Genomic DNA, 14770 nt, shown 5'->3' on the forward strand with positions numbered 1-14770 from the left:
TCAGCTGATCCCTTAGGATTTTCGAAGACCTTTTCCTTGTTCTCGTGTATTGCGTGGCTTCACATTTCGGGAAACCTTTCCCTGTGAACATATTCCCTCCGTTCCTACCTGGATGGTTCCTCGTTGGACGAGGGGGTTACGTGCTCGCTCGCCTATGGATTCGGTAGTCGCGAGTTCGATGCCAAAGATGGAATTAGAGGAAGTTGTTTTTGGTGATTAGAAATTCATTTCTCGATGTAATGTGGTTCGGATTCCCACAATCAGCTGTTGGTAACCAGTTGGTTTCTAGCCACGTAAAAAATATCTAATCTTTCGCTCTAGGGGTATAGTGGGTTTAGGAGGAGGGGGTGGGGCGGGGCGGGGTGGGTGGGGTAGAGAAGGTTAAAACAATGCTCGTCCATGGCTTTGCGTGAAACCCAGAACCCAATGAACCTGTGGAAGAAGAAGAAGAAGAAAAGAAGGAGAGGAGGAGAGAGAGAGAGAGAGAGAGAGAGAGAGAGAGGCACGACAATGTGTCATGTTAAACCCTGTACTCTTAAAAAAAAAAAAAAAGATTGATGTATATAGCAGAAATATGATGTTCCTGGTACCCAGATACCATATACCTCGCCAAGAATCCCAAGCTACGAAAGATTCGAGTACCTGGTCCGTTTTGCTGCTCCTGGTCCTTCCCACAAAATCAATCTGCCTTATTTCTTAGCGTTAGTCACTGAATTTTTGTATTTCTCTTTTCTTATATATTTATTTATATTTAATTTTTTTTTCGTGGGATAGAGCCGAGCCATTTACCCTAACAACCTAAAAGTTGAGTTATTTGTCGCTGGCGTTTTTTTAACGGTAATTAATTCGTTTTTTTTTTTACAGTAATTTTTTTGGTTTATTTTTAACAGTATATAATTATTTGGCTTTTTTTAACAGTAATTATTTGGGCTTTTTTTTTAACAGTAATTATTTTGGCTTGTTAACAGAAATTGTTTTAGCTTTTTTAGCAGTAATTATTTAGGTTTTTTTAACAGTAATTATTTTGGCTTTTTTTAACAGTAATTATTTGGGCTTTTTTAACAGTAATTATTTAGGGTTTTTTAAAAGTAATTATTTTGGCCCTTTTTAGCAGTAATTATTCAGGTTTTTTTTCAATAATTATTTTGGCTTTTTGACAGTAATTATTTTGGCTTTTTAACAGTAATTATTTGGGTTTTTTAACAGTAATTATTTTGGCTTTTTTAACAGGAATTATTTAGGTTTTTTAACAGTAATTGTTTTGGCTTTTTTAATAGTAATTATTTTGGCTTTTTTAACAGTAATTATTTGGGCTTTTTTTAACAGTAATTATTTGGGCTTTTTTAACAGTAATTATTTAGGGTTTTGTAACAGTAATTATTTGGGCCCTTTTTAGCAGTAATTTAGGGTTTTTTTACAATAATTATTTTGGCTTTTTTAATAGTAATTATTTTGGTTTTTTTAACAGTAATTATTTAGGGTTTTGTAACAGTAATTATTTGGGCCCTTTTTAGCAGTAATTTAGGGTTTTTTTTACAATAATTATTTTGGCTTTTTTAATAGTAATTATTTTGGCTTTTTTAACAGTAATTATTTTGGCTTTTTAACAGTAATTATTTTGGCTTTTTTAATAGTAATTATTTTGGCTTTTTTAACAGTAAATATTTGGGCTTTTTTAACCGTAATTATTTGGGCTTTTTAACAGAAATTATTTTGGCTTTTTTAACAGTAATTATTTTGGTTTTTTTAACAGCAATTATTTTGGCTTTTTTTATCAGTAATGATTTTGGCTTTTATTAACAGTAACTATTTTGTTTTTTTTAACAGTAAACTTTTCAATGCAAAAACATTATTTTTATTCCTAATTTTCTTTCAAACATTATCCTCCTGGAAGACTGAACTTACGCAGCGTTTGTGCTTCAGTCGGCATAAGGCCAACTTAACGAAACCACCACCCCCCTGGAGCCATTTCCAAATTTTCAAGAACAATTTGCATAATGTCTGATATATTTATAAATATATATATATATATATATATATATATATATGTATAATATATATATATAATAATAATATATATATATAAATATAATATATATATATATATATATATATATAATGAACTGTATATTCCCCTGAATGCTGAAACCATACTATACCCACCCAAAAAAAAAAAAAAAAAAAAAAAAAAACCCGAAGGTGTCGCATTACCCACACAAAAGCCGTAGCAATATGACATTCTTTGGTAAGTAAATTTATATATGCACTCGTGGGAAGTAGGCCACCATAGGTATTTGCCGAGGCCGTATATATACCATATCAGCCGTCTGTTTAATATTTCCTCTCTCGTTTTTCATGGTAAAGTGAGAAGGAAAACAAAAATGATGAGTTAAAGGTGTTTGTAATGAATCTTAGTTTAATTCTGGGTGTTCTGGGCAGTGTTTTTTGCTTACTCAGGGAGTAAGCCTACACGCTACTTTGTCGTTATTGTTGTTCTTGTTATGGGGGGAGGGGGGTAGGAAAGTCTGAAAAGGCCTAAAAAACGGTGTTCTGCGTTGAGTTAGATATGAAGGAATGTTAGGATAAGGTATTATTGATTTATATATTAGAATGAAAAAAAAATGCATATTAAACAGCACAGAAAAAATATTTCTAATAAAATAAAGCGCATTTATTTTAATTTTCGTTCTTGGAACAACGCTCTATTTGACCGCAAGTTTGAGCATGCTTTAATTTACTTTGGGAGTAAGCTTGAGGTCGGATCACGCCATATTTAAATGCGCTCAATTCCGATTGTTCAGCTGTATTATAGTAGTGGGTATATTCATATACGTAAGAAAGGAAAAGTTCTAATCCCTAAAAGCAATTTTAACTGAAATAAAACTAGAATTTTCTTTCCAAGGATCTTGTACATTTGTAAATTGAATTCAAAGTTCAAAGGAAAGCCAGACTATCTTCACACACGCACACACAGACACATACCTTTATTTATGGAGTTATCACGTTCCAAACTTTCGTGATTATGTTATACATACACACACATATACGCGAATATATATATATTATAATATATATATATATATATATATATATATATATATATATATAGATATACCCTAGATTGACAGCACAAACCACTACGTCAGCGCATAGAGGTAAAGAATCTTATCATATATATATATACATATATATATATATATATATAATATATATATATAATATATATACAAAAGCTTTATATTTTTAGAGGTCATATAATGAATTTAATTCAAAGCTGATTTACGGAAGTGGGTGATAGCTACGTCCATGTTATGTACAAATAAAAAATAAAAATATTTCTCGAGATTTTTTTTCTATTTTATTTAATATGTAAATTGCATCGTTTTAAATCGGTCTAGTATTATTCGTTTGACTTTCTCAAGTTCCATACGCGTCAAAAACAAGTACGAAAATATCGCAGATGTCTGCGTTTTGAAGTGTATCTTCAACCGTAATTTAAGTGATTTTTTAAAATTAATATTTATATGTTTTTGTAAGATTCAAAGTTTATTTGGTGGGATCGGATCTGTTAAAACATCTGCGGTCATCGATCAATCTTCTATATTTTTCTTTCATATGATTAAAGCTACATGTATAACGATTTTCTTCGGCCGTTGACTCTCTCCCGGAACATCCCGCAGTTGTGTCTTCCCGAAGTCGGGAGCGAAGAGAGAGGAATCGAGGCACCTCTAAAGCCTGCTATGGATCCTGGATCCTGAAGACTTTGGGGGACTGGCTTTCCCAGGAATCTGAAGAAGAGAAAAGGAATCGGAGGAGCCTCTAAAACCTTCTATAGATCCTGGATCCTGAAGACTTTGAGTACTGGCTTTCCCAGGAATCTGAAGAAGAGAGACGGGACTGGGAGCTCTTCGTGGTTCATGAAGACTCCGAAATCTGTGGAAGAAGACGCGTCATATCCTGCGACTAACACTTGCTCGACCACCATCAACTGTATACTACAACAAAGATGGCTGCAAAATATCTAGTTGTACTTTTATGCGCAATGCTTGCAATGTTACTCAACAATCTTACCAGTTGTGTGCAGGAGGGACTTGTTTCCCTTTACAACTTATATTTTGGACGGGACGTCGCCGTGACCTTGTTTCGGATTGATGAGGCATTGGTGTGCGAGGGACCAGTCGTCACCCCTGCAGTCACCGCCGGTTGGTGGACAGGAGGAATTCCTCTTGTTGCCGTTGTCGCTGGCGGAGCAGCAGCTTGTCTGACCTCTCTCGCACTCGCCACTTGGCAGATCCGACGTCACGAGGCAACCCGGAAACAACTGCTGAAAGAAATCAAAGATCTACGAAAGGAAAACACCTGTGTTGTTGCTGAATCCAGAAAGCGCGACCAGGAGCTCGTCAGCAAGACCGAAGAACTGGATATAGAACTGCAGCACAGGGATCAGCTAGTCCAAAACTTGTTGGCTGATGAAGACCGACTGAAGGAAGACGTTTACATTCTGGAGGAAAAGTTGCTGGACATGGAAAGGCTCCTCAAAGAAAGTAGGCTTAACACCGAAGATTTAAAGACTACTTATGAGGATATGATTGCAGATAAGGAACATCAAATTGAAGACTTGTTGGCAAAGGAAGAAAAGAATAAGGAAGATTGTGCTAATCTGGAAAAAAAATTACTGGACGCCCTTACGAACAATGAGGAAATGGACAGACGAATGAAGGAGGAGGCAGAACTTTCAGTTTATCGTCAAACTCTAATTGAGGCAAGAGATGAACAAATCCAGGTTTTCCTCACTAAGAAAGACGAAGTTCAAGAGGCCTGTGATCGTCTGGAGAGAAATCTGCTTGAGGCCCTCAGCAGAAACGAGGACATGGAAACGCTCTTGGAGGAAACAGAGCGTGAAAAGAATGAATTTAAAAATCTTTTTGACAACCTGATTGAGAAGAAGAATCATCAGATCAAAGATTTGTTAGCAGAAGAAGGTAAGCTTAAAGAAGAAAAGGGACATTTGGCAGGAAGTCTGGAGGATGCCCTTAGAAACGTGGAGGAGATGGAAAGGGTCCTCAAGATGGAGAAAGAAACAGCAAAACCTGGAGTGGCAAATATCTATGAAAAAAGGATTGAAGACCTTTACACCCACATTAAAGGTTTGTTGGCAGAAGAGGGAAGGCTTAAGGCAGAAAGAGGGTATTTGGCTGAAAAACTAGGAGATACCCTAAATACAGTGGAGGAACTGGAAAAGCTCCTGAACAAAGAAAAAGATGAAAAGGTAGAGCTAACAAAAAATTATGAAGAAATGGTTGACGAGTTGTATGTTTCCGTCAAAGACTTGTTGGCGAAAGAAGTTCAACAAAAGGACGAAAAGGAGCTATTGGAACGAAAACTCAAGGAATTGCTGGCCAAAGAAAAAAACCTGGAAAAGAGTAAAGAGTCCTTGGAAGATAAATTAGAAGAGGCCCTCTGTTCCAGTCACCAAATGGAGAAGTTGTGGAAAGAGGAACAAGAGACGAAACTAACAATGGAAATAAAGTGGCAGCAGGCAATGCAGGAAAAGGAGGAAGAACTGAATATGTGGAGGCAAAAATGTGAGGAATCTGATGTAAAAGAAAGATTGAGAGAGAGGACTGAGAAGCAGAACCTAGAGAAGCTGCAAGAGCTCACAGAAAAATGTGAAGAGTTACAAAAGAAAAGTCAGGAAGAAAAAGAGTATTTGGCAGAAAAACTAGGAGATACTCTAAATACAGTGGAGGAAATGGAAAAGCTCCTGAAGAAAGAAAACGATGAAAAGGTTGAGCTAACAAATAATTATGAGGAAATGGTTGACGAATTGTATATTTCCGTCAAAGATTTGATGGCGAAAGAAGTTCAACAAAAGGAAGAAAAGGAGCTATTGGAACAAAAACTCAAGGAATTGCTGTCCAAAGAAAAAAAACTTGAAAAGAGTAAAGAGTCCTTGGAAGATAAATTAGAAGAGGCCCTCTGTTCCAGTCACCAAATGGAGAAGTTGTGGAAAGAGGAACAAGAGATGAAACTAACAATGGAAATAAAGTGGCAACAGGCAATGCAGGAAAAGGAGAAAGAACTAAATATGTGGAGGCAAAAATGTGAGGAATCTAATGTGAAAGAAAGATTGAGAGCAAGGACTGAGAAACAGAACCTAGAGAAGCTGCAAGAGCTCACAGAAAATTGTGAAGAGTTACAAAAGAAATGCCAGGCAGCGGAGGAAGCTAAGGCAAAGGAAGAACTACACCAACAAAGAGAATGGCAAAGAAAGGCAGGCAGCAAGCTCTAAGGAAGCAAAAGATAAATTCTTGTTGATGAGGCTTTTCAATGGAATTACTCACAGAAATAACCTGTTAGAAAATACAGGAAAGGAAGAGGGTGGAAGAAATGAACAAGGAAATGTAAGTCACCAGGAGTACTGCTGTGACCAAGAGGAGAACACAGGATACTTAAAAAATCAGTGGTCAGCCGTAAATGATATTGTGAAGGACATTTTAAAAGGACAAAGTAGTGCTGAAAAGGGCTCAAGCAGTGCGGCTGGGACATCAGCCATTGAGGATGGTAGCTGTTGTTCACCAAGAGATGTGGCAGATTAATCTCCTATGGTCGAACAATAGGCTAGGATCCTGCTTTTGATACAGTACTCAGATGGAGAGGTGCTCTGAATCCAGTGGTGGCCTGGACTTTGTGGTGCAGGTGACAATAGTGACACACAGGCATCTGACAGTGCTGGATGTTCCATGACTGGCTGCCAGACCTTTTTGGTTGCAAGGCCAAGGACCAAACCAAGGTTGCAGCGAGACATGTAGAGGGCAAATGCTACTTGAGATGGTTTGAAAGCTTTAGTTGGTAGGGCAACAAGTTTAGTTTATACGTATTGTTTCCCCCACTGAGTTCCCGGGTTTCCCCCCAACCGGGGCCCGAGGGCCTGATTGTCCCCCTGCCAGGCCCCTAAGGGCCTTTTAGATGAATGCGCATGCTTCTTGCAGCCCTTACCTTGGTCTGACCTGCGAGATCAGCAGGCAGTCACAGAACACCCTCACTATCACTTGTCTGTCCATTACCTATACCATGTGGCAATTGCCTATATGGCTGTTTGAACCAAGGTGCAGCAGCAGACGCATGCTACACAGTGCTGGGTGTTCCATGACTGGCTGCCGACCTTGCAGGCCAAACCAAGGTGCAGCAGCAGAGAGCACGCTACACAGGGTAGGCACACATTTCCCACTGGGTTCCCCCACCTTGTGAAGCATCCTTCCTGCTGCCATATCTCGGTCTGACCTGCCAGATCAGCAGGCAGTCACAGAACACCCCCACTATTACTTGTCTGTGCATCTCCAGTACCACATGTTCGACATGGTGGTTGCTGACCTTGCCGAATGAAGCAAAGAGGAGCAGTGGAGTGCAGGCCACAAAGGGTCCCAACCCCTCTTTTGCCTGTACTTCACAGCCTCACTTTGGTTTGGCCAGTCAGGTCACCAGCCAATAACAGAGCACCTTCACTGTGAGTTACCTTTGTATCACTAGTTCCACCAATGTCATGATGTTGTTCTTGACCTTGCCAGCGGAACCAAAAGTGGAGCAGTGGAGTGAAGGCCACAAAGGGTCCCACCCCCTCTGTGGCCTGTGTTTCACAGCCTCACTTTGGTTTGGCCAGTCAGGTTACCAGCCTATCACAGAGCACTTTCACTGTGAGTTGCCTTTGTATCACTGGTCCACCAATGCCATTATGCGGTTCTTGACCTTGCCAGCTGAACCAAAGGTGGAGCAGTGGAGTGCAGGCAACAAAGGGTCCCACCCCCTCTGTGGCCTGCATTTCACAACATGGCATTGGTGGAACCAATGATGCAAAGGCAACTCACAGTGAAGGTGCTCTGTGATTGGCAGGTGACCTGACTGGCTAAACCAAACCAAAGTGAGAGGCTGTGAAGTGCATATATATATATATATATATATATATATATATATATATATAGATATTATATATATACATACTATATATACGTATATATATATATATATATATAAATCGTATATATATATATATATATATATATATATATATATATATATATATATATATGTATGTATGTATAACTGAATCACAAAAGTTAGGAACGTGATAAATCCAATTAAATAAAGATATATGCCACGAAGGAAAAATAAACGAAGGAGGATCTGCAAAGATCTTTCGACGTTAAACGTCCTTTACTGAGCAGAGACTGCTCAGTAAAAGGACGTTTAATCGTCCGAAAGATCTTGCAGATCCTCCTTCGTTTTTTATTTTTCCTTCGTGGCATATATCTCTATTTATATATAGATATATATATATATATATATATATATATATATATATATATATATATTATATTATTATAATGCAGTATTTCCCAAATGGTATGGATTCAGGGGGTTTGGTGTTTCGTTAAGTTGGCCTTATGCCGACTGAAGCACAAACGCTGCGTAAGTTCAGTCTTCCGGGAGGATAATGTTTGAAAGAAAATTAGAAATAAAAATAAAGTTTCTGCATCGAACTAATTACTGTTAAAAAAACAAAAATAATTAAAGTTAAAAAAAGCCAAATTAATTGCTGTTAATAATTAAAGTTAAAAAAAGCCAAATTAATTGCTGTTAATAAAAGCCAAAATAATTATTGTTAAAAAAGTCAAAATAATTGCTGTTAAAAAAAGCCAAAATAATTACTATTAAATGAACCAAAGTAATTACTGTTAAAAAAAGACAAAATAATTGCTGTTAAAAAAAAGCCAAAATATTTGGCTGTTAAAAAAAAGCCCAAATAAGTACTGCTAAAAAACCAAAAGAATTACTGTTAAAAAAAGCCAAAATAATTTTTGTGAAAGTCAAAATAATAACTGCTAAAGAAAGCCAAAATAATTGCTGTAATAAAAAGCCCAACTAATTACCGTTAAAAAACCAAAATAATTACTGCCAAAAAAAGCCCAAATAATTGCTGTAAAAAAAGCCCAAATAATTAATGTTAAATAAAACGCCAGGGTAAATGGCTCTGATCTATCCCACGAAAAAAGTTTTTAAAAATAAAAATACAGAAAAAAACAAAAATTTAGTGACCAACGCTAAGAAATAAGGCAGATTAATTTTGGGGGAAGGGCCAGGAGCAAGAAAAGGGACCGACCAAGTACTCGAATCTTACGTAGGTATGTGGTATCTGGGTACCAGGAATATTCTGTTTTATATTTCTGCTATAAATTGTACGTCACTCATTGCAGCACGCTTATATCTTTGTATTCGTTTTGCTTGTGTTTTATGGCGCATTCACACTACCAAAACATGTAATAAACACATGTCGGCAGCGTGTAAGCGTACTCATCACAAATGTATTGAAAACAAGTTACAAGGAGTTACAAGGATAAGGATGTCTCAAATACTTCTTAGTCCAGGTTCTACAATTCATTCACAGTGTCCTAATGATTTTGTCTAGCTTTCTTTTAAACTCTTCTACACTGTTGCTGTTTACAACTTCTGGTAGCAGTTTATCCCACGTGTCACATATCCTGTATGTGAAGAAGTTCCATCAATGGGATGTGTTGTATCTCTTCAGTTATAGTTTCCATCCACTCTTTCTTGCCTGGTTTTCAGCGACCATAAGGGGAGACTGAACCTTTGGCAAAGTTAAGTTAAGTATATCTTAGTTTTACCAGACCACTGAGCTGATTAACAGCTCTCATAGGGCTGGCCCGAACGATTAGATATTTTTACGTGGTAGAAACCAATTGGTCACCTAGCAACGGGACTTACAGCTTATTGTGAGATCCGAACTCACACTATATCGAGAAATGAATTTCTATCACCAGAAATAAACTCCACTGATTCCTCGTTGGCCGGGCCGGAATTCGAACTTCGGACCATCGAATTGGCAGCCGAGCGCGAAAACCACTCGTCCAGCGAGGAACTTGAACCTTTAGCAAATGCTGTATGATCGTGTGAAGCAAACCTTTACGACTACCATTAAGTCGTTGCTATGTATTCGACATGTTTGGGATGTGTGTATGACAATTGGGGAACAGATCAGTGGGAAATTTCGCATTATCGTATGAAGCACTGGCCAGAAACACCAATAAGAAGTCGCTGACTTGTAGTCAACTTGTTCGGGATATGTATATGACATGTTGGCGACATATGCTTGTGACATGTTTTACTGTGATATGTACACTAGATTTCCACCACCAGTTCATTGAAAGAGAGGATTCCTGTCTCCATTTCTGTACCCCTCTCCAACCCCTCTTGTTTGTGCATGAGGCTCATCTAGGCGTGATGGAACTGCCATTATTCTACCCTTCCATTCATCTGTTCGTCTCTCTCTCTCTCTCTCTCTCTCTCTCTCTCTCTCTCTCTCTCCTTTTTTTTCCCGAGATTAAATTTGAGATCTCATCCAGAAGCGTACGCGTCTGTTGGGAACGGGTACGGAATTTCCAACGTGGAGAGAGAGAGAGAGAGAGAGAGAGAGAGAGAGAGAGAGAGAGAGAGTTAATTGAAGCGTTCAGGAAAGACAGAGACAGATAATTCAAGCGTTCAGAAAAATGGAGAGAGAGAGAGAAGAGAGAGAGGAGAGAGAGTTAATTGAAGCGTTCAGGAAAGACAGAGACAGATAATTCAAGCGTTCAGAAAAATGGAGAGAGAGACGATTACCTTACCTTACAGACCTTACATCTTGTTCGGGTTGCCCCAGGTCCCTCAGTGTGAGGCACCTCTAATGTCTACCAGAGAGTTGCTAGTACATCTTCCGGTATATTTTGCATCTTCCAATCTTGGATGGTCTGGGATGCAGTTTAGTATTTGTCGAGCTTATTCTTAAAACACAATCTACGCTCAACTCCTGATATATTCCTCAGATGAGCTGGCAACGCATTGAATAGACGCTGCATTATCGATGCTGGTGCGTAGTGGATTAATGTCCTGTGTGCTTTCCTTATTTTTCCTGGTATATTTTTGGGCACTATTAATCTACCTCTGCTTGCTCTTTCTGATATTTTTAGTTCCATGATATTTTCTGCTATTCCTTCTATCTGTTTCCATGCCTGAATTATCATGTAGCGTTCTTCTCTCCATTTCCAGACTATATAATTTTAAGAATTGTAGTCTTTCCCAGTAGTCTAGGTCCTTAACTTCTTCTATTCTAGCTGTAAGGACCTTTGTACACTCTCTATTTGTGCAATATCCTTTGATAGTGTGGGTACCATATCATATTGCAATATTCAAGTGGACTACGAACATATGTTTTATAAAGACAATCATGTGTTCAGCTTTTCTTGGTTTGAAGTGCCGTAACAACATTCCCATTTGCTTTACATTTTGCCAACAGAGTTGCTATTGATCATTGCATAACATGTTCCTATTCATCATCACACCAAGGTCTTTAACTGCTTCCTATTTGTGATGGCTCATTATTAGGTCCCTATATGCATATAGCTTTCTTTCTCTGTCTCCATAATTTATTGATTCAAATTTATCAGAGTTTAAATACCATCCTATTTACCTCTGCCCAATCATATACTTTGTTAAGGTCTCTTTGTAGAGCGGTTCCTATCTTCATCACAAGTAATTTCTCTACTATTCTTGTGTCATCTGCCGAAACTACTCACTACCGAATCCTAACATTATTGTCTATGTCTTCAATCATAATAACAAACAGTATTGCAGCTAACACCGTACCTTGCGGCACACCGGATATTACCTTGGCTTCATCCGATTCTCGTCGTTTGCAATAACTATCTGTTTTCTGTTGTGTAAAAATTCTTTTAAACCATCTTCCTACTTTATCCACGATATTGTGTTTTCTAATTTTCTTCGCTAATATATTATGGTCTACTTTATCAAAAGTCCAAAAAGCTTTTGCAAAGTCTAAATAAACAACCCATCTGTTTTCATTTCCGCTTTTCATATTTTGAATATGTTTTCACGTGGACTAACAGTTGGGTTTGTGTACTTTTTCCGGGTACGAAACCATGTTTGTCCTTTATTAAACAATATTTTTTATTAAATGTTTCATAATATTTTTCTTCATTACCCTTTCATACACTTTCATTATATGTGATGTTAGACTCACGGACCTATAATTACTTGCCTCTAGTCTTGATCCACTTTTGAAAGTAGGGTAATATACGCTAATTTGTGCTTCATCATATTTCTTGCCTGTATCTACACTTTGTCTTAATAATATTGCAAGTGGCTTTGCGATAGAATGAACTACTTTCTTTAACAAAATAGCAGGAATTCCATCAGGCCCTGCAGCAGCTCCATTTTTAATTTCATTAATAGCCTGCACAATATCAGCTTCATTAATATCTATGTCAGCTAAATATTCACTATTTTCATCCCTTACTTCTATATCATTATCTTCATTATCTATTCTAGGGGTGAATTCTCTCTTATATCGTTCTGCAGTATGTTGCAAATTTCCTTTTTTTCATTCGTTAATCTCCCTTCAATTCTCAGAGGGCCTATTTCTATTCTTCTTTTATTCATCTTCTTCGCATATGAGTATAATAGTTGGGGTTTTGCTTTGATATTTAATAGGGTTTTTTCTTCCAAGTCCCGTTTTTTCATTTTCTTTGATTGTATAATCTTTTTTTTCTGCATTTTCTATCTTACTTTTTAGTTCTATAACTTTCCATGCATTTTTTTCTTTTGCAAGACCTTTTTTCCACTTTCTGATTTTCTGGAACAAGATTCTTCTGTCTCTTGGTAGGTATGCATGAATGATGTTTATCTTTTCTTCTTCAGGTATATATTTTTCCACTATTATCTCCAATATTTTATTATAAATATACTCCGTATTTACCCTTATTGCATCACTTACGAAAATGTTATCCCCAATCTTTGTTTAATTCTTCATTAATTTCTGACCATTTTATACTTTTTACTGTAGAAGTTGTATTTTCCATATCCTTCCCACTTTTTCATTTCTTGCTTATCTCTATTTTCACTTGCTTTGGAATGAACTGTTAATTCTATGACATTATGGTCTGAAATACTCGCATTATAAACTATTATTTCTTTAACATAATTCATCTCGTTCACAAATACTAGGTCTAAAGTATTTTCCTTTCTTGTTGGCAGGTGATTTATTTGTTGAATGTTGTATTCTAGTAGCATATCTAATAGCTTTTCAAATTGCCTCTTATCTTCTGCACTACTATTACTCTCTTTTTTATATGTATAAGTACAACCACAATCTCCTATTCGTTCTTTACATTCTACGAAAGGAAAGTTGAAGTCACCAGATAGGAGAAAATAGTCCAGGTCCTTGTGATTTCTAACAATATATCATCCAATTTTTTCAATTATTAAGTCAAAACTCTTTAGTATTAGGAGGTCTATATATTACTATGTTCATCAATTTTTCAGATTCAAATTCTACCGCTATTAGTTCACATTCTGAGTTACTATATTTCTCATATATTTTTTCCTTGTTTTTTTGTCTTTCCATATATTGCGGTTCCCCCTTGATTCCTATTTTTTCTATCTGATCTATAAGTTTGGAACCCTTTTATTTGATCATCATTCCCAGTCTCTTGGAATACCAGGTTTCACTTATATTCATTATATCTATTTTCTTTTCATTTTGGGTTAGTTCTTCTAAGTACTCTATTTTTCTTCTTTGAGTTACTCGTAACTAAACCCTGCGCATTCATCACTATGATGGTTTGCGTGTTTTCTCCTTCATTTAATACTGATAGTAATAAGGAGTTTTCCCATGTCTCTTTGTTCTGGTATGTTGTTCTTTTTTTCATTTCCAGAAATTCTGACATTAAAAATCCAACTTTTCCCATAATATTTGATCTTCCTTCATCATAATTATTCATTTTGTGTCTGAATCTGCAATTTTCTCGTTTCTTTCTGCAATATCCTCTTGCATAATAAATACAGTTATTATCTCTTGAGTAGAATTTCGGAGCTGATGCTTTGAAATTCTTTGCTGACACCTCTGCATATCTCTTGGTGGTTTGCTTTTCTCTTTTACCTGATATTCTTGATTTCTCTCTTTATTTGTTCTTTCTTATTTTGGATTTATTACTTGGTTGGTTATTTATTTGATTATGATTCATGGCTACAGGGTGCATATATTTGCATTTTTTGTCGAACTTACTCCTTTTCCTTCTTTTAGGTTTTTACATATTTGGATGCAGATCTCTGCAATCATCCCCATATCCATCTAAGTATGCACATTTACCATATATTTCATAGTTTTGACATATCTTAGGATGTTTGTAGTAACATCTTTCTCCAAATCTGCAATTCCCTCTTTTCAAAAGGTTGCAGATTTGTCTTTCTTGTCTATTTTTTTCCTCTTTCCCGTCATTGTATAGATCTGGGGTAGGAGCCTCTTCGGGATTTGCTTTTTCTGTTGTCATATCGTAATTTATTTCTTCGTAGGTATGCTGCTTTATTGCCTCATATGTAGTATCAATGAGTATCTCTGCATCCATACTTTTATCTTTTCTTGGTTTGTTTTCCTTATTTTTTTCTGTCATTTCATTTTGTTTACTTCTCTTTCGGTTTTTCCTCCTCTTCTCTTTTTTTCTTCTTCTTCTTCCTCTTCCTCTTCTTCTTCATCCTCAACTATTTGTACATTCAATCTTGATTTAATAACATTGTCTATCCATGATAGACATGTTTGAAACAAAAAATTCTTGTATCTTTTCTCAAATCTTGTATTACCTCAGCACACTGTGGATGGGTCGGAATGTTGCATGCAGCACATTTTCTGATTAGGTTTTGTGGATTG

General features: G+C 36.6%; 1 protein-coding gene across 1 annotated transcript; it reads left to right on the top strand.

Annotated features, from left to right (window-relative positions):
- The first annotated feature begins 4042 nt into the window (after window positions 1-4042).
- LOC135226171 (golgin subfamily A member 6-like protein 25) lies at window positions 4043-6292 on the top strand. Its single transcript, XM_064265614.1, has one exon. It carries the CDS (start codon window positions 4043-4045, stop codon window positions 6290-6292), a length of 2250 nt encoding a protein of 749 aa, XP_064121684.1.
- The last annotated feature ends 8478 nt before the right edge of the window (window positions 6293-14770 follow it).

The sequence above is a fragment of the Macrobrachium nipponense genome, chromosome 14 (genome assembly GCF_015104395.2).
Source record: "Macrobrachium nipponense isolate FS-2020 chromosome 14, ASM1510439v2, whole genome shotgun sequence".
NCBI lineage: Eukaryota > Metazoa > Arthropoda > Malacostraca > Decapoda > Palaemonidae > Macrobrachium > Macrobrachium nipponense.